General features: G+C 42.8%; 2 protein-coding genes across 19 annotated transcripts in view; one reads left to right on the top strand and one right to left on the bottom strand.

Annotated features, from left to right (window-relative positions):
• The window catches only part of CIZ1 (CDKN1A interacting zinc finger protein 1), a 156629-nt gene extending 153459 nt beyond the window's left edge, over positions 1-3170 (bottom strand). For 2 of the 6 annotated variants that reach the window (XM_053282425.1, XM_053282424.1), the window contains exon 1: positions 2625-2718. The gene's annotated coding sequence lies outside the window, so the exon portion shown is untranslated. Of the gene's footprint in view, positions 1-905; positions 1061-1422; positions 1443-2077; positions 2741-2857 lie in introns of those variants that run through there. The other 4 variants (XM_053282420.1, XM_053282419.1, XM_053282423.1 and 1 more) reach the window with 4 other exon arrangements.
• The window catches only part of DNM1 (dynamin 1), a 155848-nt gene that overhangs the window by 81252 nt on the left and 47092 nt on the right, over positions 1-27504 (top strand). For 10 of the 13 annotated variants that reach the window (XR_008312799.1, XR_008312800.1, XR_008312798.1 and 7 more), the window contains exons 12-15: positions 5544-5614; positions 8674-8725; positions 11102-11113; positions 20675-20788. Coding sequence is in view for 9 of the 13 variants with exons in the window: in XM_053282409.1 (XP_053138384.1) it covers positions 5544-5614; positions 8674-8725; positions 11102-11113; positions 20675-20788 (249 nt within the window). In the remaining 4 variants the exon portion in view is untranslated. The remainder of the gene's footprint in view (positions 1-5543; positions 5615-8673; positions 8726-11101; positions 11114-20674; positions 20789-27504) is intronic. The other 3 variants (XM_053282411.1, XM_053282410.1, XM_053282418.1) reach the window with 1 other exon arrangement.

Raw genomic sequence — 27504 nt, 5'->3', positions numbered from 1 at the left:
AATACGATAAATATTTATATACCACTTTTCAACCAAAAGTTTCCAAAGCAGTTTACACAGATATAAATAGATAAATAAAGATGGTTCCCTGTCCCCAAAGGGCTCACAATTAAAAAAGAAAAATAAGATAGACATTGGAAGGATGCTGTGCTGGGGATGGATAAGGCCAGTTGCTCTCCCCCTGATAGAGAATCACCACTTTTAAAAGGTGCTATTTGCTCAGTTAGCAGGGGGTCCTAGCTCATGCCCTAGAGATATACTTCTGCTCTTGAATAGTCTTATTTATTATTTATTTAAAAATGAGAGCGAGCATGGTATAGTGGTTAGAGCAGAATGGCAGAACTTCGGCCCTCCAGCTGCTATTGGATCACAACTCCTATCATCTGAAGCCACAGGGGTCAATAGTGAGGGATTATCTTATTTATTATCTTATATCCATCTTATTTATTTATTATTTCTCTGTGTAAACCGCCCTGAGCCATTTTTGGAAGGGCGGTATAGAAATTGAATAAATAATAATAATAATAATAATAATTATTATTATTATTATGGGAGTTGTAGTTCAACATATACAGGAAGGCCAAAGTTGTGCAGCCCTGGGTTAGACTGTTGAACTAGGACTGGGGAGACCCAAGTTCAAATCCCCCTTCGGCCATGAAACCCACGGGGTGACCGTGGGCCAGTCTCTTGTCTCTCAAGTCTAACCTACCTCACAGGGTTGTTGTGAGGATCAACACAACCATGCACACTGCTCTGGCCTCCTTGGAGGAAAAACTGGAATATAAACGTAAGTAAGTAAAATAAACAAACACCGCTTTTCAGGCAAACGTCCCGAAGTTTGCCTGAGCACTAATAAAAAGCCACCCAACAAACCATGAGAATGTTTTTAAGAGCTAGATGTTTACATGTCGTGCTTTCTAGGCTTTTTCTCCTCTCCTCCGAGCAAGATGGCTCTTGGGTAGTTCTGGCAGGGTGTCTAGGTGAGGGCAGTGCCACTTCAGCTGCCACTTGGGACCCGAATGGGGGCAGCTCCTCTCATGATGGCTCAGTACTCTTGGACCCCGGCACTTTGCCACTCCTTATTGCAGGCCTGCTCAACTTTGCCCCCCCCGCCAGCTGTTTCTGGACTACAACTCCCATAATCCCCAGCCACCGTGGCCAGTAGCCAGGGATGATGGGAGTTGTAGGCCAACATCTGCAGGAGAGCTGAATTTGAGCAGCCCTGCCCTATTGTGAGCAGCGGGACCAGAATTTGTGCCCCACAATTGTGGGGCGGGGAGCTCATGGGGTGAAAGGCACAGCAGTTGATGTCTTTGCTTAATTGCCCCCGCTAATTGGGCCAAGAGGCCCCTTTAAATGTCTTATCTTTAGATTACTTCATTTTTAAAAATTATTGTGGGTTTTAAAAATATTTTATCTTACGTGTGAGGTAGATTACTTATATTTAGCAGGGGGAGAACAACTCTCCCTATTCAGCCCAGCCCAACATCCGATCCAGTGGCTGTTGCCGGGGTCTCCATTGTAACCTCTTTGGGGCAGGGAACCATCTTCAGCCCTCTTATGGGACACAGTTTGGAAATCACCTGGCTAACTGGGCAAAGAGTTTTAAAGTGTTCTCTCTCTCTCTCAAGTTTAGCAGGGGGAGAACAACAGTCTTTATGCAGCCTATTACTACTGCTGCTTCTTAAATGCCGCTTTCAGCAAAAGTGTCCAAAGCAGTTTACCTAGAAAAATAAATAATTCCCTACAGAGTTTCTCTTGTGGCACTTGATGCTGTCTCCTCTGTGCTTCTTTTTAGATAGAGGGCACCTTTGGGGATATGAAACCCCATTCTTGGTCCTTGTTACGTAAAGGAGAGGTGTTTTTGATAATTTGTTGTTGAAAGGTATATAAATATGGTAAACAACAAGAACAACAAATAATGATCATAATAAATAAAGCCTCAGTGAGCATTACAATATAATACTGCCTCAATGAGCTTGTTTCTACACCAGCTCTGAGAGTGCTGGTGTAGAATAGTAACTAAGAATAGTAACTAAGAGACTGAGCGATGCCTCATAAAGTCCTGAGTTCTCACCTCTTCCATTTTCTCACTTGGTGCCTCAGGGAAGCCATTGCTCTCAACCTCTACCCCCCCCCCGGCAATATGGGGTACTGTCATCTTTTGTGGGAACAATACGTGTTGAAGCACTTTGAACACTCTGAGGTGCTTTATAAATGCTCATTCGCATCCTCCTCATGGTCTCTGGGTGAAGCTAAGGCAGTTTTCAGGGTGGAGGTGTGTGTGCCTATGGAGGGGCAGTCTCTGACAGAAAAATGGCTTGGGGACCTCTGTTGCCAGCCATGCTCTGAAGTAAGGGGCCGGTTTAAAAGAGAGCCAGCGTGGTGTAGTGGTTAGAGTGCTGGACTAGGACCGGGGAGACCCAAGTTCAAATCCCATTCAGCCATGGGTGACTCTGGGCCAGTCGCTTCTCTCTCAGCCTAACCTACTTCACAGGGTTGTTGTGAGGAGAAACTCAAGTATGTAGTACACCGCTCTGGGCTCCTTGGAGGGAGAGTGGGATATAAATGTAAATAATAATAATAAATAAATAAATAAATAAAAAGAATGGGCCGCTTCCTACATGGTGATAGGAGTCCTAAGCAAGGGGCTTGGATTTTTGAGGGGAGTTTGTTGTCTGAGGTATTCCAAGAAGGTTCTCCTGAGAATCGTAAGCCGGCCTTACACGTCTCTCCTCCTGCTTCAAATGGAAAGAGCATTGTGGGATGTTTGCTCCATTTGGAACTGCAAGGTGCTTTCCACATTAGACCCTATGCAAGAGCGCGCGTTTGCCTCATAATATGCCACACTTTTTACCTCAGACTTTTGCTGGAAAACCTCCACAAGCACTCCCTGGAGCCCTTTCTTGTATCCTTTCCCTTAATTGTTAATTTCCACACCATTCTTTGTCGTCCATGTTGTTCCAAACAAAATAATTGCACCACTCTCATTCTCCAGATACTTTTGCAGCTTCTGGTTTTGGGGCTTAGTCCCTCAGAGAATAAAATGAGGTGAATCCTACTTTCCCTCTATCCCCTTTTGGTTCACAGCTGTAATAATGTTGCTTCTTAAGCTCCTTCTTTGGCCTGGTCCTCTTGGTTTTCATTTTGACTCCTGCCTGAAAAGCTTTGAAAAACAAACAAATTGTAAACTGTTTGTATACTTCCTAAAATGAGGTATCAACATCTTTCTGAGAAACGGGGGGTGGGGTGGCGGAAGCAAATACAATAATATGTTTCTGGGTTATTCCTCCAAAAACAACTCTATGCCCAGAATATTCCAAATCTCAAAACAAAGAATTTTGAATATTCTGGGCATAAAGCTGTTTTTGGAGGGAAAACCCACAAACACATTGTTGGGTTTTGTTTTTGTTTTTGTTTTTAATTCAAAACCATGTTGAGTTTCCCTGTCTTGTAGCACCAGAGATATCCCCACTGCCACCCCCTATAGCAGTATTTAGGTTTTTGCCATTTGGTTGCTTTTTTTGGTTATCCCAAACCTGCCAAAATCTGCCAAAAGAATTCACCAGAGGCACAAAACAGGTTGAGATTATGTGTTTCATTGGGCATATCTGTTGATGAAAATGAAATGGAAGTTTTAAGCAAGTTGTATGATACATGTAACAGTTTTCCAGGGTTGAAAATTAAAACAAAAAACAAAAAAACACAACCAGAGGGATCCTGGCTAATCCCCCGAAGAAATGATACTTTGCCCAATATTCTGATTGTGAATTAAGTAGAAATTCAGTGTGAAATAGAAACCAGCATGCATAGAATATGTACAGTTAGACATAGGGTATGGGATATATTCAAACTTCCATTATGTAGGAAGTAACTCTGTAACTATTTATTTAAAAGAATTGTTTGCCCTGCCTTTCCCAATAACCCTATAAAATATATATTTACAATGGGCTTTTGTTGTGCATCTGTGCAGAACCGTAGCCCCCCCCCCATATTTATCCGCACTGCCCCCGCTTTTTTAAACAAAATAAATAGTTTTAAAATAACTGAATGCTGCTTGCACTTAGGACTGATGGGGGCCATATATTTATGTGTGTATGTATTTATTTATTTATTCGATTTCCAGACTGCCCTTCCAAAAATGGCTCAGGGTGATTTACACAGAGAAATAATAAATACATCAGATAGCTCCTTGTCCCCAAAGGGCTAACAATCTAAAAAGAAACATCAGATAGACACAGTCACTGAGGGTACTGTGTTGGGGGTGGAGAGGGCCAGTTACTCTCCCCCTGCTAAATAAAGAGAATCACCACATTAAAAGGTGCCTCTTCGGCAAGTAAGCAGGGGTTGACCCTCTGTTTCTATAAGCTGACCCTCTATCTTTTTTGCCCCCCCCCCCCCCCTTTAGGCTGGCTATTAAAGGCCTAAAGATCTGAGATCTATTTTCTGTCTTGTGGATCCATGCAGGCCAAATCTTCTATAGACTGAGGAAATTTTGCTCCAGATTCAGAGTCACAGCAGAAGCACAGACCTTTAGCCAGCCTAAAGGTTGGTGGAGGGGCAAAAGAAATAGAGGGTCAGCTTATATGGCTCTCATCAGTCCTAAGTGCAAGCAGCATTCAGTTATTTAAAAACTATTTGTGACTCTGAATCTGGAGCAAAATTTCCTCAGTTTATAGAAGATTTGGCCTGCATGGAACCACAAGACAGAAAATAGATCCGATTAGTACCCAGAATGTTGGGGGCAATATGCTAAATCATTGTAAACCGCTTAGAGAGCTCCGGCTATAAAGCGGTATATAAATGTAAGTGCTAGTGCTAGTGCTATTGCTAGTGACTGAAGTAGGATCTGGACTATTGCTACCCCAGCAATTGGGAACAAATCACTCCTGAAAAATAATTGTTTGTGTATACTACCTCAGCGAGCATACTTGGATCCACTCAGCATAAATTAGGCAACCCTCTAACTAATCGTTTTCACAGTGATTAAATAATTATAGAATGGTAGCTCAAATGCACCAGAGCTAAGAAAACACCAGAGCTGCCAACGAAGTGCTAGTTCTGTGCAGGCATTGTTGCTGTGTACCACACTAATGCAGTGTGTGCACCTGTAAGGAAAGTGATTTTTACCTATCTCCCCTGCCCCCAGAAGCACTCCCTGTGATTCAGAAGTAGGCTCCTGAGGGCTGCGTGACCCTCAAGGACCTGCTTCTGGGAACAGAGGAAGCAGTGGTGAAAATTGTCATGGACAGCAGAGCGGAGCTAGTCTGCAGCGCAGCATCAGGGTTTCGTAAGATGCTCTGGTGCTTCCCTTGTCTGCATGTGACCAGTATCCCACTTCCAAATTTCATGCGTGTTTACTGATGAATAGCAATTCTTACCCACATTTGTGATCGTGGTGAGTGAATGCTCAGGTAGTAATTATTCCAGATTAATAAAACTGGAGTAAAATGGTCTGCTGTTACATGTGTGTCCTCAATATGAATCCCTTTATACATCCGCTGGCATCACATTTCTCTCTCTCTTTGCATCTCTTTCTTCAGGTGATGCTCCTGATAGACATTGAGCTGGCTTACATGAACACAAACCATGAAGATTTCATTGGATTTGCCAAGTAAGCATCAGAGATGAAGTGGACTTGTTTTCTGTAACTCCAGAATCTTATGCCTGTACTTTAAATTGCATAGTTCCCCACCACCACTACCCCAGTACTTCATGATAAGTTCCCAATACTCCACACCAATATTTCCTGTAAGAGAGATTTTCAGATGTTACATAGAAACATAGGATCATAGGAAGCTGCCACATACCCAGTCGGACCATTGGTCCATCTAGCTCAGTATTGTCTACACAGACTGGTAGCGGCTTCTCCAAGGTTGTAGGCAGGAATCTCTCTCAGCTGAAGATGCCAGGGAGGGAATTTGGGACCTTCTGCATGCAAGCATGCAGATGCTCTTCCCAAAGTGGCCCCATCCCCTAATGGGAGTACCTTACAGTGCCCACATGTAGTCTCCCATTCAAATGCAAACTAGGCAGACCCTGCTTAGCAAAGGGGACAAGCAATGCTTGATACCACAAGACCAGCTGTTGTTGACTACAACTTTCATAATCCCTTGCCAGAGGCTATTATACCTGGGGATGCTGGAAGTTATAGTCAACAATAACTGAGAATCCCTCTTACAGGGAGCACTATTACACATCCATCTATTTCTGCCCTTTTTGACCCCAGGAAAGCATCCTTATCATTAGTCACTTGAAGGTCACCTGATGCCTTTACCTTGGGATGTGTCTATATAGAAATCTCTCATGTTTTGCAAGAAGTGCACTGTAATCTTTGCAGCACCTTGCACTCTGAATTATATAGACAGGTAAAGAGTCATGGATATGTAAGTGCGTCTGATGTCCCGGATATTTCCCTTCAGTCTGGAGAAGAAGGGATACAGCAGAGCTGAAGGATCTTTGTATAGGTTTTAATGTGCTGAGAATTTGTTGTGGTAGTTCAATGAGGGTGGGGTGTTGCAAAATCTGAGGTATCTCTAAACTACAAATTGTGAGAACAAAGATTTATTTCATACATGACTTTTGCATTTCTCATATTTCTGATGCAAATGCAAAACGTACACTGAATAGAATAACATACAATCTTGGGGGGAAAGGCTGCCTTCAGCTTCTTATGCCACTTAAAAAACCATTTACACATATATAAATAGTACTGGGGAAGCTCAAAGGTTCTTTTAGCATCATGTGGGCATTTGCCCATGGTCTCAAATCAAGGAGATGACATGAATATTCCAAAAAGAACCATGTTTTAAAGAACTCACCTTTTACATTTCCCAGTCAGTTAGATATCTATATTTATTTCTATTGCACCTTTTATCGAAGTAGTTCAAAGCAATGCTTTTGCTTCATAGCAATCCAGGAAAGTCACAAGTTCCAAGGGTGACTGTGTTAGTCCGTTGTAGCAAAAACATCAAAGAATCTTGTAGCACTTTAAGGACTATCACATTTTATTTCAGCATAAGCTTTTGTGGACTATAGTAGATGAACAAAGTGTCCTCCTCAGTTTGCAGAAATATAACTTACTGGGAGGTAAATTAGGATGAGGACCAAACTAAATGTTTGATGGGGCAAGAAGGGAGTGTTAACTTCTTTGCCCCAACCATGGTCCCAATTTGGACATTGACACAGAGGGGGAGGATTCAGATCATGATCATTGCAGAGACCACCTTTCCCATGCTGCAGTCTCAGTATGGATTGAGATCCCTTGATTGATTGATTGATTGATTGATTGATTGATTAAGTGCCGTCAAGTCAGTGTCGACTCTTAGGGACCACATAGATAGATTCTCTCCAGCATGATCTGTCTTCAACTTGGCATTTAAGGTCTCTCAGTGGTGCATTAATTGTTGTCGTAATTGAGTCCATCCAACTTGCTTACTGCTGTTCGTCCTCTTCTCTTTCCTTCAACTTTTCCCAGCATTATGTACTTCTCAAGGGAGCTGGGTCTTCGCATAATGTGTCCAAAGTATGATATTTTGAGTCTGGTCATTTGTGCTTCGAGTGAAAATTCTGGATTGATTTGTTCTATGCTCCATTTGTTTGTTTTCCTGGCTGTCCATGGTATCCTCAAAAGTCTTCTTCAGCACCAAAACAATCAATACTTACAACCATTATGGACCCCTTACAACCACTGAATAAACTAAAAATAAAATCATCAGGACAAAGCATGTTATTACTGCCATGTGTAGTTTGGCCCTGAAAAATTGTGACATCTCAGGATTACCCATGGTCTAACCACCAAGTCATGAAGATCTGATTTGGCTATGAAAAAAGGAGTAACTGCTCCCAAAGCAACACAAAGATCATGTGGTCCAGTGGATAAGGGGGTTGAACTTGTGAGATCTGGGCTGGTTTCAAAATCCTGTTCAGCCATATGCTCTCTGGATAACCTTGGACATGCCACTCATAATAGCAATGGATGCATTGGTGTGTATGTGGTGGTGCTGAGGAGAACCGAATTTTCCCAGCAACCCAAGATGGCTGTTTGTGTGCTGAGAAAATTTAGTTTCTCTGCAACAGAAGAGCTGCATTGAAAAAACATATTTCTGGATTCCCTGCAGACACTTGCATCCTCTCTACAGGGAGGAAGAAAGCCCCATATGAATAGTGGAAACATTCTAAGCAAACTGGAAACCTTAAAACATGGGAGGAGCTTTCCCTGAAATGACAAAGTGGAAAATGGAGGAAGGCCAAGAAAATTCAAGAGAGAACATAGGAACCTGCCATATACTGAGTCAGACCACAGGTCTATCTAGCTCAGTGTTGTCTACACAGAATGGCAGTGGCTTCTCCAAGGTTGCAAGCAGGAATCTCTCTCAGTCCTGTTTTGGAGATGCCAGGGAGGGATCTTGGAACCTTCTGCTCTTCCCAGAGTGGCTCCATCCCCTAAGGGGAATATCTTACAGTGCTCACACATCAAGTCTCCCATTCATATGCAACCAGGGCAGACCCTGCTTAGCTAAGGGGACAAATCATGGATGCCACCACAAGACCAGCTCTCTTCTCCTCAAGGATTTGAAGCTGAGACTGGGAAGTCTTAATTCAAATAAGCAGTCCCAAGAGTCAGAATGAGAGGTTTTAAATGTCTTCTATCTTGTTTGGTTCCTCCTGTAGTGCTCAGCAGAGGAGCAGCCAGATGAGCAAGAAGAAAACAGCAGGTAATCAGGTAGGTATAGTTCACTGCCCTTCCAAACCATGTTTTCAAGTCATGAGATGGATACACATTTTGCTTTGCAGGCTATGCATAGATGAGATGTTAACAGTTTGGGGTGAAGATGTGAGGAATTGGATACCATCTAATCCAACCCACTACGCTGAAGCAACGGTCTCCACACCCCTGAGGGGAAAGAAATCTGAGGGGAAAGAGATCCTATCACTTTAAGCTTCAAGTGCAATCAGTGAAATTTAATCAGAGTTGTCTTCTAGCTCCATAGCCTTCAGCATCAGCAAATTGGTGGGCATGATTCTTAGCTGCTTGCCTCACAAAGTGTGTTCAAATCAAGATCTGTCCCAGGTGATTAAAAAAACACCCTTTCTTGGCATACTATACTCCATGACTAGAACTATGATACCTGTACCTCCATAATGTAAGGAGGGATTGCTGAGAAGATAGTCTTGCTGTACAGTGATAGCCGTAGTCCTGTATGTATCCATGTATGTATTTACCTTCTGTGAAGTTACCTGGCCAGATGCTTCTGATTCTCAGGGCTCAATCGAAAAGATGCCCTGACCCCAACATGTGCCCATGAAGTATTGAGCCCAGGGCGGAAATGCACTCCCCTGTGTTGGAAAATTGTGGTAACTAAGTGCCTTGTAGTGGTGGTCATACTTTGGGAAAGGAAACGAGCCACTGAGGACACAGGCTCGCATGGCTACTCTCCAGAATAAACTTAGTGGCCAGAGAGTTCCCTGGAGAAAACCAAGTGCTTAATCTGGCCAAAAATGTGCTTTAGGGAGGCAGCGTTGCTACCGCTCACCAGAATCAAGGGAGCTTTAAGGGAAATAGGGTGGCAACAACAGCACACCAATTTCAAGGGTGGGGTGTGCTTCTTCGGCAATGGGTGGCAGTGTGCAGCCCTGGCCGATCTCTGTAATTTTGCCTTAGATCAGATCTAGGTCTAGTGGAGAAATGCATATTTGTGTGTGCCATTGTAGATAAGAACTGACAGAAGCAGGAAACCAAAAAACAGAGCTTTTGTTTCTCTCAGAGAGCATTAAACTCTAAGAATTTGTGGAAAGGATATTGCACAACTAGCATCAGACTAGAGCTGAAAGTATTGCTCTTAGGAGGGGGAAATCTGGAAGTTTGTTAAATATAGTGTTTGGAAACCATGTTTTCAGTTTCTGAACGGTACAAAGCAATTTCTACAATCTCAGTGCAGTTGTAGGGGGGAACCTCTGGCCAGTCGACCCCCTAGACTATTTAATCATCATTCCCACTGCCGAGGGAGCCTTGAACTGTGACATGGCTAGGGCTCTTAACAGAGAATCCTCTGAACTCTCGCCAAATTTCAGTTCCTAGGATTCTTTGGGCCATTAAATTGGATTAAAACCCATATAAATGTCCAGTGAAGATATACCTTTTATAACTGTAGCTAGATGGACTTTTGCCTTGTCTATCAAAATTCTTCTTGAAGGTAAGACTTCTATTTCCTGGCCATGGTGAGTTGCATTCTCTGAAGTTCATGGCAGGGTGTATGTCTCTCTGTTGGCCCTTAAGAGTGGTTGGGGCAGCAGGGCCACGAAGAGGTAACCCAGGGCTTGGGGCAAAATGTAGGGTTGACAAGTTTTGCCCCATGACACATCGGGCAAGTAAGTACAAGAGAACCACTGGTTCCTGCCGGATGCACTCTCCCATTGCTGTTCTTTCTGTGTTGCAAGAACCTGGAAATTTCAGGTGGACTCTTCAGTACCCACCTCAGCCCAGCATTCACCCCCACACCGACATTTGAAGTTGGCTTGATGAAGCTGAGATGTGGTGGCTACCGGACATTCTCCTGATATTTCCAGGTCATCACAACATGGAAACGCATGCCTGGCAGAAAATGGCAGCGCTTCCATACTGTTATGTGTGAACCCACCCACTGTGTCTTGGGGCCATCTTCCTGCACCCCTCCCATGTTTTCCATAGATTACAATAATAATAGTATGTTAGAGGCCCCAGAACAGTTTACCCCCTTTGCCGCACCTCACTACACCCCTGAGAACTGCCCGGGATCCATTAAATTGGTTCATTTTTTCACATTTGGATTTGCCTGTAACCAGCCTGTGCTTACTTTTTTCTTTCTTTCCCCTTGTAACTTAGCAGATTTTATTTTGAGGTGTGAGCTTTATTATATTTTTGAAACTAAAGTGCTAATTTAGCCAAAGGTACTGATGATAAATGTTTAGTTTTGTTATACATATTTATATATTATTTTTCTTTGTTTGGAGCCCAATTTCTGGTTTCTTCCTCATCCCGCTTTCTTGAGTAATGATCTCTCCTTTCTTTGCTCCTATCTTCTCCGCTGCTGCTGTTGTTGCTATGGCCCCCTTTTTGCAGGATGAGATCCTGGTGAGTAAAAGGCCACACAATGTGTGGTGCTAACAAGTACTAACTTAGGGTGCATCTGGGCAAAGCAAGGCAGGCATCCCTCCATCTGTTGCAAACGGGGCAGGGAGAAGGAAGTCTAATCCAGTAACAGGTCCAAGTGAACAGGAGATGAGGGAGCAAAGGTTGTGAGTCCACAAGCACTTCATCAGTCACTGGGTACAGAAGAGGTATTTATTTTATATTTAAAATGTCAGATGACTACCCTGCCCTGCGTCAGAATAACAAAGCGATCTTGGTGGCTTTGCACCTGATATGGCAGACATGACCCCTGTGGGGGCACAAAAATGTGTTCTGCAGCAAACACGCCAAGTGTGGACAATATACTCACATCTTTTAGAGGTAGTATTTAGATTGGGCGGGTAACCTCCGCCCAGTCAGGGTTCCCATGAATAGGGTTTTTTTAAATTGCTGATTATACATATTTTCCTGAATCCAGGGCTAGGTTTTTTCTAAGTTCTTTGGTGTTATAAATCGGCGGAAGGTGTGTGTCTTAAATTCAGAGTCCTGTTCTTTTTGGGTACATCAAGGTATAACTTGTATTTAATCTCCATTTTTAAAAAAGAAGTCATCTAAAATTCAGAGGCATTTCCTATTCGGGTAAATACGGCAATAGAATTCCTAGGAACATAGGAAGACCTTTGGTCCATCTAGCTCAGGGCTGCTCTACTTCGGCCCTCCTGCAGATGTTGCCCTGCAACTCCCATAATCCTTGGCTATTGGCCACTGTAGCTGAGGATTATGGAAGTTGTAGTCCAAAAACAGATGGGGGGGCGAAGTTGAGCAGGCCTGATCTAACTCAAGATTGTCTACGCTGACTGGCAGTGACTTTCCAGGGCTTCAGGCTCCAGATTTTTTCTTAGTCCTACCTAGAGATGCTAGTGAATGGTCCTGGGACCTTCTGCATGCCAAGCAGATGCTCTACCACTGAGCTGCGATCAGCTCCAGGCGTCAGATTCTGGGACCTAGGGGAATTGACTGTCTGTCCAAGTGGGCCAGAAGCAGGTGCGTTGTCTAAAACAGGCAGGGGTTGAGTCCTACAATTCACAGGAACGTATTGCTGGTTGCTCTGAGACAGCCAGCAACAGAGAATCAGTAGGACTGAAAGCAACCACATAGTCAAAACAAGTAACAGGTCAAGAGCTTAGGCAGCAACTGAGAAAAGAGTGTAAGAACTACGCACATGAGAGACAAGTTGTGTGGACTGAGGAACTGCCTCTAAGGCTGTCCCTAGTCAGGGCTTTGTGGCTGATGTGCTAGAATTGGCCCTTCAGATTAACAAAGTGCTCAGGAAAACCAATACTACAGCCTAGATAGGAAAGTTCTGCAATAAACTAGGGAAGGAGAGGGGCTGGGATAACTATAAGCAGTCAGTCTGGAGGTGGAGAAACATTCTAGATGAATTAGGCTGGAGGTAGGTAAATCACCAAAGTTTTATGTGAAGGTATCACACAGGTGTCTAAAGTTGCACGTGTGTCACCTGCAATTGACATTATTGCATAAAATGTATAGCCACCTTGTGGCCAAACCCACACATGATGATGCCAGACCCATCTCTTCAAACGTGAGCCTGCCCCAGTCATGACTAAACTTGGTGGGGGTGGGGAGTGAGATTTAAGATGTCCAAAAAACGCATACAGGCGGAGTGTGCTGAATCCTCCCCACCTCCTATTACTTTCCCCTCCTGGGTTCAGGTGGAGAGTGGGGAGAAAGGATTTTAGGGAACGGACTGTGGGGGGTGGGGTAAGAGTGGTGAGGAGGGATAAGCATCCCTTGTCTCTCTGGCACTTTACATTGCATCCCAGTAACCTTGAAAAAGTAATTGGAGCAGACTTGTGTTGAAGACACAAGATCCGCCACCATGGTTCCTTTAGGCCTCACCGGGGAGTAACAATTGGTACGTCTGACACCCCCTCTGGATTATTAGGACATCCTGTTTAGGACGCTGTTCCAATAGGTCAGGCCTGCACAACTTGGGACCCATCAAGCTGAATGCAGCAGCTACCCATGAGAAAATCTTCCTCTTTTGCTGCCTGCAAAAAAAGAAAAGAAAAGTGTGGGGGAGTGGTTGGCTAGCACCAGGCATGCCACCAGTAGGCCTAATTTGGGCATGGTGAGTCGCAAGTTGTACAAGCCTTCTATAAGTTGCGCCATAAACATTGATCTAATTTCTATAATTAATTCCAGTTGCAGAATGTTGATTTTCTGGTTAGAGAATTCCAGACTTCTTGGGGCCGTGCCTGCCCATTTTCTGTTTTTGTTTTCTGGAGTGTGTGAGGAGGCTTCGGCATGTTGGTCTCATGCATCTGACCCCTGTATGCACCTATACAGCAACTGTACACAACTCACACTCATCCTCCAGCATGGCATAGTTATAGGGTAAGCATGGATGGCACCCACTGCACTGGAAAAGACCTCCCCCCTTTTTCTGAGTACTGCTTTCTGCAGTTCTTGCAGTAATGCACCAACCAGAGAACATGGGAAATCCCACTGTCGATCTGCCTTGTAGCTATGAGCAATGACTCTAAGCAAGGATGCCGGGCATTTGGGCATCAAGGCACACACAACGCTGCAGTTGTACAAGCACTTCTCAACTAGTATACATTTTTAAAACACATTTCTCTCTCTCTCTCTCTCTCTCTCTCTCTCACACACACACACACACACACACACACACACACACACACACACACATATTGGCTGATATCCTAACGCTGCAGTGTGCACGCAGTGCTATCCCCATGCTTCTGGATGCTCTTGTGCAAGAACACAGCTATTTTTGCAGCTCTTCCCATACTCCAGAAGTACTCTGAGCAGAAACACGCCTCTAAGAGTTAGGGATGTATTTTCGCTGTAACAAACTGCTTCCAGAGCACACAGAGAGCTCTGAAAATAGTGAAAGAGCGTCCACACTTTGGAAGCATGGGGGGCTGGCAGTGTATGTGTGATGTTAGAAGCATGCACACCAAATTAGTCAGAATGTCATTCTCTCTCTGTGTGTGCTTTATTTTATTTTATTTTATTTATTTATTTATTCAATTTCTATATTACCCTTCCAAAAATGGCTCAGGGAAATAATAGATACACAGAGAAATAATAAATAAATGAGATGGATCCCTTTCCCCAAAGGGCTCACAATCTAAAATGAAACACAAGATAGACACCAGCAACAGTCACTGGAGGGATGCTGGGCTGGGGATGGATAGGGCCCTCTCCCCCTGCTAAATGAAGAGAATCACCACATTAAAAGGTGCCTGGATTACACATGGTTGAACAAGACATAAAGGCTATTCACACAAGCAGCCCAACCCAGGCTAGGGCAGCCTAGCCTGGGTTGGACTGCTCATGTGGAGTGCCAGGATTGCTCCCGATCCCACCCCTGCTAGCCCAACTTTTAACCCTGGCCCTTAACCAGAGTTAAAGGCATGCAGCCCAAGTACACACAGAGTTGGGCGCCTAGAGCACCCAGACTCATGGGAGGATCTGCTAATGCACCACACTAATTGCACAATGCATTATGGGATTCCGGGAGGCCAGGGCTCATTTTTCTGGCCTCCAGCGATCCATATTGCTGGAAGCAGCGCAGATCGTTTGGGCATGCAACAGTGCACCGAAGAGCAGCGCTTTGCTCATCTGGTGGAAAGGTAGGTTTACCCCTGCCATCCTGTTGTGGTTGTGAGAATATATCCATTACCATGGTTATATAACCATAAGCATAACCATCCCTTATCGCTTTATTTAATACACTATATTGTTATACCACCCCATCTGTTAGCTCTGAGTGGTTTACAGTAAATAAAACCAGAGACATAATGATCAGTTAAAACCAGTAAAACAATCAAAAACTAAAAGGATATAAAACAGTTTTTTTTAAAAAATTAAAAATCCTGGAAGGCCAGACTAAAAAAATAAGGGCTCTCTTGAAGATCAGTAATGTAGTTAAGTCTTGGATTTCTGTGGGGAGTGCATTCTGCAGCCTAGGAGCAGCTGCGGAAAAGGCCTGGCCCTGCATCTCCACTAGGTGGACCAGTGGCAGCTGGAAATGGACCTCTCCAGATGACCTTAATGTGTGATGGGGATCATGCAGATAAGATACTATCTAAGACAGGGGAGCACAACTCAAATGCCCCAATGGGCCAGAACCAACTACAGTGTGGTGTTTGGGGGCCAAGGTCAATTTTCAGTGCATTATTACATTAAAATTAATTATTAAAAATGCAAATGAAAGCAGTTATTGTGAATATTTTCCCCTTGTCAAGGGACTCATAGTTTAAACTAAGGATAGTGGCCAAAAAATAGGACCTGCCCCTGCTCAGTCACTGGGGCATCTGGAAGTGCATACTAACCCTAAACAAATGTCAAGTTCTCGCCTCTCCCAGTCAAGCCTGGAAGTTACCAGGTGATGCACCACTGTTTTGAGATTGTTCTCTTCAAGGAATGGACGCAACTGTTGAATCAGCCGAAGTTGATGGAAAGCACTCCTGGCCATAGCCTCAACCTGAGATAACGGGGTGAGGCCTGGATCCAAGAGCACTCCCAAGCTGCCTACGCAGGGGGAGTGTAACCCCAGCCAGCACAGGAAGCTCTAACTCATCCCTCAGATTCTGATCCCCCACAAAGAGCACCTCCGTCTTGCTTGGATTCAGTTTCAATTTGTTATCCCTCATCTACTGCCTGTAGGCAGGCATGTAGGGAGTGAATCCCATTTCCTGATGATGATGATGATGATGATGAGAAGATAAGAAGAAGAAATAGATTTGGGTGTCATCAGCATACTTATAACACCCTGCATCAAATCTCCTGATGACCTCACCCAGAGGTTTGAAGTAGATGTTAAAAAGCATTAGTGATAGAATGGAGCCCTGAGGGACTCCATATAATAGCTCCCGTTTCGAAGAGCGACTGTCACCAAGCTCCACCATCTGGAATCTGCCAGAGAGATAGGAGCGGAACCACTGCAAAGCAGTATTTCCTATCCCCAACTCCCCTAGATGATCTAGAAGGATGCCATGGTCGATGGTATCGAACACCACTGAGAGATCCAAAAGAACCAGCAGAGTCACACTCCCTCTGTCGATTCCCTGGTATAGGGTCATCCATCAAGCTGACCAAGGCAGACTCAACCCAAGTCCGCTCTAAAGCCAGTCTGAAATTGGTCTAGATAATTGGTTTCCTCCAAAACTGCTATAAGATATAAATAAATAAAATGGCTCCTGACCCTCAAAGGGCTCACAATCTAAAAAGGAAACATAAGCTAGACACCAGCAACAACCACTGGAGGGATGCTGTGCTGGGGATGGATAGGACCAGTTGTTCTTCCCCGGCTAAGTAAAGAGAATCACCACTTTTTAAAGGTGCCTTTTTGTTCTTTCAGCAGCATTTACTTTCTATTTTGACCGAAAACATATTGGCACCCAGTGTAATTGTTTAAGTACAGGCATACGTAATAGCTGGAGCAAGTTGCTTGAGCATAGATTAATTAAGACTTTGAATAATGAAAATATTTCATGGTTTGAATATTTCCAGTTAAAAATAGACTGGAACCAAGACCCTTTCAACCAAGCAAGACCCTAAGCACCATTTGAATAGGTTTGAAATTATTCTGATTAACCTCAGAACAACAAATGGACTTCCTGTCAAAAGTATTGTCAAGTTTTTTTGGAACTAGAAGATAGGGCCGGAAAGACTTTTGAATGGAAATGGAGAATAATGTCTTGTAAGGCTATCCCAGAGGATGCCTCTGTTCCAGTCTTTACAAAAGGTACAATAACATTTCCCTGAGAGATATAATTACAAAATCATGTATTGCTGGTACCTCACCTTACATCAGTTATATAAAAACTATGAAAATTTTGAAAATAAATAGGGAATTGGAGGATAAATAAGCAGCTGGTTTATGCATGTGGTGGTGGTTTTGCCCCCAATATGCTATTTGTGTGTGTGTTTGCTATTTACTTGATGACTAATGATATCTCTTTTACTGCAATAAATATATCCTGTTGGGTTATATAGATTTTATCTAGATGCTATTTTAAAAAGAGCATCAAATGCTGTGGCAAAAATCACAGTAGCTTCTAGATGGTGTTGGCTCCCTAACATTAAAATATGTTTGAATAAAATTTGGAAAATAACTGAAATAACGAAACTAATAGACATTGTACAATTAAGGGAAGGAAGGAAGAAAATACAAGCTGTTGAGTTACCCTTTATTAATTTATATAATCTGGATTTTAAATAGTACTGTGGTAACTTATTTGTATGCTCTTCTTTCCCATGAAGTTTATTTTTATGTTATGCTGCTTCCCGTTCATATGCTAAAAATTATTTTGTGTTTGAATGTGTTGTGGAAATAATTATGGTGTAGGAGTTAGCTGTAATATTTATTAATCGTAGCGATAGACAGTATTAAAAGCAGAAGGTTGTCAAAGTGACAAACTTCTTGAAAAGAAAAGAAAAAGGATGGCAACTCAGAGATTTAGAAGGGGGGAAAGAAAAAAAAACAGGCCTTTAACAGGCTCCGTCTTCCTTTTTTGTAAGTTTACTTAGACATTATGAGGTCTAGAAACCTGCATTAGTTTAAAATGAAAGTAGAGATCTTTCCAGGGTGCTTTCCAGATTAAACCCGACAACAGTGTCATGACAGAGCTGCTAAGTGTGCTTCTGTATGTCCTGTGTTGTGACACTGCAGTCCCTGCGCTGACAGCAAGGTGCTGTTCACATTTTGATGCCTTATTTCAGATTTTATCTTTGCGTTCTAGAGCTACAATCAGGGCTATCCTTAAGGCATGGGAAGCAGGGCTCATTTAACCCCCATTCGAATATATTAGAAGGGGGACCTGGCCCCCACATTGGCTGTTTGCCCGGCCCCACACCCCACCAGGGCTCTCTAAGGACAGCCCTGGTTACAACGTTGCAAGTCCGTTGCAGGAGAAATAGCTATATTTTCCCGTTGTAGGGCTTTGAGATTCTGGGGGTCGTTTTCAATACAATCCTGCCAAGCCGAAGCATTTCACCCCTGTTGTAGCGTGTAATCTGAAAAGCGCCTAGATTCTGTTCCAGATTTCAGATTCTGTTCCAGATAGCTAGACCATTTTATCTTCTTGCCTGTGTTGCTCCTGAGGGCAGGACTTGAACCAATGGGTTGAAATTACAACGAAGCAAATGTAGCCTAGGCTTTAGGAATAATTTCCTAGATATAAGAGCTGTTGGACAGTGGAACATTCTGCCTCATGCAGTGGGTGGCTCTCCTTCTATAGAAACATTTAGACACAGACTGGATGGCCATCTGTCAGGAATACTGGAGTCATGTTCTGGAGTAGGGGATAGACCTCCAAGGTCCCTTTAAGCTCTTAACATTCCATTATTCTGGATGCAGGGATGACAAGCTACTATTATTACAAAAATGCAAATGTCTATTGCTACAAACAGGCGTCCCGAGGACCAGGCTAGGCCCCTGAAGCCATTTCATCTGGCAACCCTGCCATATTTTAATTAGGGCGCAGCAAAAAGTTTGTGACCGTTTCATATCTTATGGAAAACAAAATTGCTTGCAGAAGTTGTAGGAGACAGTTTCTTTAGTGTTGAATCTTTCTTTGAGTTTTGTATGCCTGAATGCATGCCCATAACTCTTTATCGGGAGGTAGATTATAGAGGTTTACCACCATGCAAGGGTTGACTTCAGTGACCAAATGCACTTCCACCATCTGGTATCCAAGAATACAGAATTTGGACATTCCCTTACAATGTGAAATTAATGCTAATAAAAATGTTTGTAACTGGGCTGGTCCCATAGAATAAGAGGGAGAAGAATAGAAGTAATTTTATTGTTCATTGGGACAGTAAGCTAGAAGTTTTGCAAGCTTTTGTGCTGAACAGGTGTATTTCATGAGATGTATTTCATGAGATATAGGTGATTAATATGAATGGGCTTATTGGAATGGAAGCTTTTCTAGCATCTGAGTGTTGTCTCCTAGAAATAATGACTGTACCCATGCACTGTTCTCTTTTTCTTTCTGTGTCATACACATACATATACGTTCAGTACAGGAGATTTGAACATATTCGTTCAATCCAGGAGATGAATTCCAGATGCACCTTTGTTTCCAGATACTCACTATTGTTTAAAAAATATATGCTATTAACTCCTTTGTTCACTATCTGCTTCTCTCTTTTCTTCTGATTTAATTGACTCAGTCTATGCAATGGTGTCAATACAGGGTTGTGTGTACTCTGCATTTCAAACACACACACACAAAGTCTGCCAAAGTAGCACAGATTCTCAGCCAAAGAGATGTTGAATTCTTCAGCCTATTAAAAACTATGCCAAGTAAGCATAGTTTTGCCTAATTTATTCTGTTTCTATTAAAACGTATGGGGAAGAGAGAGGAGTTATGTGTGGCTTTAAAGCCACACCCTGTGACCACAGGGAACACAGCTCAGTCTTTCTGCTGGTTTTTGAGAGTTAATTGTATGTCTCCAACACAACTTCAAAGTTATTTTTTGCAGTCATAAGGGCTAGTGACTTGCTTTAAAAATGAATGCTGAGATTCTCAAAAGCTAACCTGTGACTGATGTTATGTTTTGTGCTTTTTCTGCACTTGTGCTGAATCATGGAATACACACAGCCCTGTTTATCCCTACTACCAAGAGTTAGAAAAGCTGGAATTGTCAGCTGTCCTTTTGTTTTAGAGCAGTGGTAGGCAACCTTGGCACTCCAGCTGTTAAGACGATATAATGGGGATGATATGCACATACTCCCTGACTCCAGACAAAACTTAAGACCTCTTTTAATGTGCAGATGAAACAAAAACAAAGAAGATCTTACAACTTGAGTTGTTGCTGAACTACAACTCCCATCATCCCTGGCCACAGTATGTTGTGGCTGGGGGTGATGGGAGTTGTAGTTCAGCAACAGCTAGAGCCCAAATGTTGCTTACCCCTGTTTTAGCGGATTGTTCCTTATTCCTAGAACCTCAATGGATAAGGATTGTCCCTTATTCATAGCCCTCAGTAATATAGTAATGCATCATTTCTTACTGTAGCATTAGAAATCTTAGAGTTTTATTCTAGGAGATGCTCTCCCCCAAAAGCCTTCCCATTTCATATTGTCTTTTTAAATCTTGTTCTTGCAACCTAGGAAGCCTTCCCCTCTCCTACCCATGCTGAATGGCTTGTTCCTGTTTTCCTTTTTCTAACAGTGGTCTCCTACTGGTTGCAGTGGTTTGGTCCCATGAGTGGCCACAGATCTCCTTTGCAGCTCTAAGCCCTCGTCCCCAGAAGTCTTCCCCATGCGTTCATGGGGCCTTAAGACAGACAAGTTCTTGCCAACCTCCTAGCATTCCCTGTCCTTCCTCCTGTTTTGAAGTTAGGTGCATCCTTCCTCCATGGAATATGCCCAAGCAGCTCTTTGGCCAATTCTTCTGTTTGACGTGCTGCTGTGTTTTGTGTGTGGTGCCTCCTCTCTACCTCTTCACTGAATCAGCTGCTGCTGCTGTGCATAACTATGATATGCTTTTATCAACTTAGGTGATTCGCAAGGGCTGGCTCACCATCAACAACATTGGCATCATGAAGGGAGGCTCCAAAGAATACTGGTTTGTCCTAACGGCCGAAAACCTCTCATGGTACAAGGATGATGAGGTAAGAACTGGAAGCTGGTTTTTTTCTGTTATTTCTGAACGACTCATTCTCTACAAGGGACACAAATTCTGAAAGCTCACAAGTCCCTTCTCTCTAATTTTTTTTCATTTGTGTGTGGAATGAGTTTTGTTCTGGGCGACAGTATCAAGGCAGTGTGTGCCCACATACATTCAGAATGGGGCCTTCCTGATTCAACCTGAGTGGGGTCTAAAATAAACGGAGCGGACTTTAAAAAAAAAAAAAGTGAGTGCACGTGCATGCCTTAGAGGGAAAACTGGTCCCTTTGGGATTCTGTAATTCTCTACATAACAGCCATGGTGTCAGTCGTTCTAATTTCAGCTATCTGAGAGTAGTTCCAAGGGTAACAGAATCAGGCAAGTTACCATTTTTTCAGTTACTGTAGCCATAAGCAGATTTTCAAGTTGAGATAGATAGACAGACCGACAGACAGACAGACAGACACACACACAGGCAAGAGAACATCTCTTATAAATCCATATTTTTAAAAAAATCCTTAAATCTTACAGATTGTGTCTGAAAGGTGCAAAATACATCAGTAACAGAATCAGAAATGATGTCAAAAAATTCTGATTCCATTACCAAACAGATTTGCTTGTTTCATACACCATCTATAATATTTAAGGGTTTTGTAAAAGTATGGCCTTATAGTAGGAGATAGTTTTTTGCCAGTGGGTATATCAACCTGAAAATTTATCTATGACTACAGTCATTAAAAAACATGGTAACATGCCTGATTCTGTTACCCATGGAATTGCCCCTGAGACTTCTGTGCACTTGCAGAGAAGGACACTCCTGTGTACTTGCTTGAAGGACACTCTTCCTCTCCTCAATGTTAAGTCACACATGGTTGTCTTGAACTCAGTTTTGTGTCTCTACTTGGCTTGGCTGCATGTTGAGCTGGTTGTGTGACCATTTCTGCTTCCCCAAACTAACAATCAGTTTTTCCTTTCTCTATTCAATCTGGAAAGTTTTTGAGGAGGTGCCAGCTTGCAGTTTGGAACTGTGTTAAAATAGTCACATGACAAGTTCACCATGTAGCAAAGCAAACTTCCAGTTGACTTCATCATATTGAAAATGAGCTGGAAATTGACATATGAGTCACACCAGAATATCCCTATGTTCTGGTTTGGAACCACCCAAGTGGTCTGTAGCCCCTGGCACCTAAAAAAAATCACTCTTGGCAGCTAGGGTGTTACAAAGGACAGGAATTTTCCTCACTGTTGGCTCTCTAGTTCTACATCGCTTTAATCTGGCTCCTAGAAGCTCTTGCTTGTTTTTAAGTTTTTCACTCTTGCCTGGCTGTTGTATTTTAAAATATGCTTCTGAACGTCCAATTATACAATTTGGGAGCAATAAAACGTAACTGATTTGCTGTTGCTCTGGAGAGTGCTTCCATTATCTTGGGGCGGGGACTTAGAAGAGTATCACCATCTGCAAAAGCAGGAGTTCTGATGTATATGTTATGGTGAAGCTTGGAAATGTATTTGCTTATGAATATACACCATCCAGAGGTTGAACCTGGCCAGTCTTCTGAGACTCTGGGGGTGGGGGGCGAGGGGAATATTGTTCTTAATGAGCCGTAATGGCTTCTTTTCCATAGCAAATTCCCTAGCCGGAATCTGTCTAGTAAATCAGATTGGTATGTGTAGAAAATAAATCAGATTCTAACAAGGGTTTTCTCTGTTCAGCTTATGTTTGGGAGTGGGGGATCAGACGAAGGTTTTGGTGGGTTTTTTGGAACTGTAAAGGTTCCATTTCCTACTAGCAGGAATTGAAATAACAGCCCTTCAAACAGGATGCCTTCCTACCTGTCTGTCTCCTTCTGGATAAGTTGAAGGAGAATGCCGGCAAATCAGAAGGCATTCTGGGGACAGCTAAAAGGCAGCTACAATGCAAGCTACAGAAAGAAAGGCTGCCTATATTTAGCTTAAAGAAAATGAAGGGGGATAGGATGACAGCTTCCAGATATTTAAAAGTATGCCAGAAAGCACCAGTAGAGCTCCTGTTGACCTTACAGTATCTGTGAAGCAATGGGCTGAAACTACAGGAAGACAGAGTGAAGGCTTTTGCAAAGCAAGCCCTGCTGGATCAGGTCAAAGGCCCATCTAGTCCAGCATCCTGCTTCACATACTAACCATCCAGGTACATCTGGGAATTCTGCAAATGGGGAAAAGAAGAATCTGCCCTCTCCTCTTGATGTTCCCTAGCACCTGGTATTCAGGGGCATGTCACCTCTGATTCTGATGGAAGTATACAGCTACCAAGGCTAGTATTGATAGCCCTGTCCTCCATAAATTGGTCTAATCCCCTTTTAAAACTAGATTGGTGGTCATTTCCAGTTTAGCCACTCAACAGTGGCAAAATGCTTCCATTCAGGCAAATCGTATTCAAAGTGTAAATAGCAAAGCCCCTAGCAGGGGGGGCAGTCTCGCGAAAACTAACAACCCGAAAAAATAGCAACTTTTTTGCGCCGGATATATGTTATAGCACTATATTGCAGCAATAAAATTCGAAACAAGGCATTGGAAATATGAACAGCACCCTGCTGTCAGCGTAGGGACTGCGGTGTCACAACATAGGAAGTGCGGAAATATGCTTCAGAGATACAAGGTGACCCTGTTGCAAGGTCTAATCTCGAAAGCGCCCTGCTGGCAGAGAACTCCATAGTACAACTACACATTGTGTCAAGAAGTTCCTTCTTTTGTCTGTTCTGGATCTCCCAGCATTTAGCTTCAACAGATGACCCTAGGTTCTAATATTATGAGAGAGGGAGAAAAAGTTATCCCTGTCCACTTGATCCACACCGTGCATAATTTTATACACCTCTAAAAAATGGTTGGGTAGTTGGGCATTAGTGGTGGTGAGGGAGTTGGCTGTACATCACCGCTTCTTTAAAAAATGCTAGTGGAGCACTTCAACCTTGGGGTTGTGTTCAGGAGCGACTCTAGAATAAGTAGTCTGGCAAAGGGATAGTGAAGAATGTTATTACTAGAGTGAAGATTTGGCTATACATTAAGTAGTTACAAAGGCAAGGTGATTAACGTAATTAAGGTACTTAGGCTCCTACCTTCCCGGCTGCACTGACTTCTGCAGTTTGTTCTGGGGTAGAGGAGTGAATGAATGAGGCTTTTTGAAACAATTGAGGCCTTTTAGAATAATTAATTCGAGCTACAGGGTCATAAAATACTATGACTGTATTGTCGAACACTTTGCTGTAAAGTTCTAGTCTGATGGGTGGGGGAGTGGGAAATATTTGAGAGGGAGTGCCCATTCCCTCTTAGAGTCACCCAGTGAAGCCACCGGGGGGGGGGATTGAGGGGGGAGGCACAGAAGGGGTAAAGTGCATTTATGGGTGGGCAAGCTGTGTCTCACATATTAGATTTCTGAAACAAAATTGGGGGACAGAAGGGGGGCAAACGATTTGAGGGGATGCTTCCCCACTCTGGAGCCAGTCTTGGAGTCATCCCTGTTTGTGTTGAGAAATGGTGTACAGTGATCCAAGAATCTTTTTTAAAATAAATAAACTAAAAAACATATCTATAAAATGTTGTTGTCTTGGCAAGGGGCAAAAACAGGGTGGAAGAGGTTTACTGGTAGACACACAAGATTCAGGTTTTTCATTGCCTGTTACAGCCTAGCCCAGTTTATGTCTGGGGTTAAAACAAATCCACTTCTTGTGTCAGGTTTTTTCCTTTTTCTTTTTCTTGGCAAATTCGAACTCACATTAAACCCACAGTAAAGTCTGCTGTCTGAGAAAGCTCCGTGTCCATGTAAATGATGTTTGGTGGAAGTATTCAATTTCCCCAGATACATATTATTGTGTTAAATGCTCAAAAAACATAAAAGCACTACAGTTATGGTTGACACCAGACCTTGAGAGATCCTCTGTGTTTTCACCAGGGTATTCCATAGAGCATCTGTTAGGTACAGCACTGGGGAAAATCTTCCTATATCTATAGGTTTGTCTAGCTCAGGGGTGGGGAACCTTGGCCCTCCAGCTGTTTTTGAACTACAACTTCCACCATCCCCAACCACAATAATTGTGGCTATAATATTAATCCAGTTGTAATAAATGCGGAAGCAGCCTAATTGCAGTTAGGATTTTCTTAAAAAGAGAAATTGTGTTCATCCATTATTATTTTTAAATCACAGAAGATAGTTATGTTAGTTGGATTTATATCCTGCCTTAAAGAAAAAAGCTTCAGGCAGCTTACAAGAATAAAATAAAACACATCAACTTTCAATTACAAGACCATTTCAGTCTTAAAAGCTTTAAAACCCCTATTACCCAAGTTTAAAATATGAATGCAGCCAGTTTCAAATTAAAATAATAAAACAAGCAAAGGGATAAAAGAGGCTTGCTAAAAATACCACAAAAATGCCACAGCTCTCATAAAAGATCACCAAATGGATAAAACTTCCAGAAAGATATAGCCATGGCAGTCTGCTGCAGCAAAAACAACAGCATCTTGTGCTCATTTTGTTTTATTGATCAGTTTTATTTTAGATATTTACAAACAGCTTTTCTAGAGCTCTGTACGATTACATAGGAAATCTGTTAGTCTGCATCTTTTAAGGTGCCACAAGCTTTTGCTGAATAAAACTATATTTCAGCCCAGCCACAAGAAAAGGACCACACACATCCTCTGGAGAATCAGAATACGCACACATGTGATCTTCACACATGACAGTGTAGATGTTGCCTCCACTACACCAATCTAGGCAAAACTTCACGTATAAAATGGCCTTTAGGCCAGGGTTTCTCAAACTTGAGCCCTCAGATATTGTTGGACTACAGCATCCATCATCTCCAGCCACAGGGGCTTTTGATTAGGGGTGATGGGACCCCCAGTTGAGGACCCCTGCCTTAGGTAGCTTTCTAGTTCTGCCAGATGAAAAGTTAGTTTGATCTCGCTCCTGTAATCTGAGTCCTCCTAGGTTTTCATATGTTCCTTATTTCAAGGCACATGGTTTTGTCGTAAAGGGACTGTTCCATTCCAGGACATCAGAGCTCCATTGAATACAATGGATGGCCTTTACTTGAGACAGTTCAGCTCCTAAAGTATCCTGCCTTCCTTCTGAAATGCTGGTCTGGCAAACCCACTGGCAAGTATGAACCAGTAACACATGAACTTTCAAGTTCACCTGCGGTGTTAACAAAATCCATCCGTTGCCCCACAAAGCCTCCTTAATAGTCTCCCTGCCTGACATTGCTATTCCCCCTCAGATTTCAGTGTGCAGGCAGGAGAGTATGCGAGACAGCAATATTAGCTTTAAATTACAAATTGGCCTCTGCATCTGGATTCCAGAGGTGGCCAGAATTCACGCCCCCCCCCCAGTTGCTCAGAGGTGGTGGGAACGAACGACTGTGGTAGAGAAGTAAAAGCCATTTTAACCAGTTCCAGCTGTAAGGATTGGGGCGGGGGCTTAAGATGTGGGGGAATAGCAGTGCCTTTTTTATACTTGGGTGAGGGCAGCCCTGGGGGTGCATACCAGCTGGAAATTTGGACTGTTTCCCTTCTGGATGGTGAGAGGCTGCAGTGGCTAATTAAAACAGCTACCTGCCAGCCACCATCCCTTAAATAAATGCAGGGAGACCAAAGTGCTGATGGGGCAGGAGCTGAAGAGAAGAAAGGGGCCTTTGTTTTAACCAAGGTGGAAGGGAAAGGGGGAACATGTTTTTATTTCCTCCCCTCCTGCTCCACTTCAGCACCACTGCCACCCTTATACACACACACACACACACACACACACACACACACACACACACACACACACTTACACTTTCATAAGTTCCACTCCTTGATCTCTGGCCTCTTTGGAAAGGAAGCATTTTCTACTTGGAGTCTGTCACCAAACTCCACTTGCTTGGAAGGCAGCATGTTTTCAGTAGGACTTTGAGAGCCCTGGGGTTTTTGCTGCTCCCTGTGTCGACCACAGCTTTCAACTTGAAAACAAGGGTTGAAGGACGCTTTCAGACATCTGCTTTCTCCAGCAGTCTTGCATGCTCGCCAGTCTTTCTCAGATCAAAAAAGAGACCCGTTTCTCATATCAAGAAACCTTGCCTAGGGTCGTCCGCTTTCCATACCAGCACTTGTGCCTTGTTAAAGACAATTGTTCATTTACTGTGCAGTAGTCTGTTCTTTTGCTCAAAGAAATGCTAAAAAGCAAATAAACATCACTTCCGACAATATCTATTTATTTATACCTTTTTTCATAAGATGGTCACTTTATCACTATCTATATCCATATAGCCATCTCTCTATCTCTTTATCGAGTTGATTAACAAAACAGAAATAAAACAGGCAAGATGTTTCAGTTTCTGCCCTCTTCAGCTGCTCTGATATTATAGGAATGGAGTATATTATATAAATACAATATATTTTAAATTATATTTTTTCATTATCATAACAACAAGCATTTAAAACTTAGGTGGGAAAGGACAAAGGAAAAAACGGGGAAGCAATTCAGTCAACTGAACAAAAATAAACCTTCTTCAAACCGTTCCATATAGTATTTCCAGATGCTGGTGTGGGTATATTTAATCACAAGGTGATAAAATTTTAAAATTAGGAATATTTTAAAATGAGTTTAAGCTAGAGCTTTCATTATAATCTTTGGGGATTTTCATTGGAGTTTATTGTTTTGGCTACAAAATATTATTTGGCTTGAAAATATTGTGAACTTTCTGGATA

Source organism: Hemicordylus capensis, chromosome 17 (genome assembly GCF_027244095.1).
Source record: "Hemicordylus capensis ecotype Gifberg chromosome 17, rHemCap1.1.pri, whole genome shotgun sequence".
In the NCBI taxonomy this organism is placed as follows: Eukaryota; Metazoa; Chordata; class Lepidosauria; order Squamata; family Cordylidae; genus Hemicordylus; species Hemicordylus capensis.
This window is presented reverse-complemented; position numbering and strand designations above follow the sequence as displayed.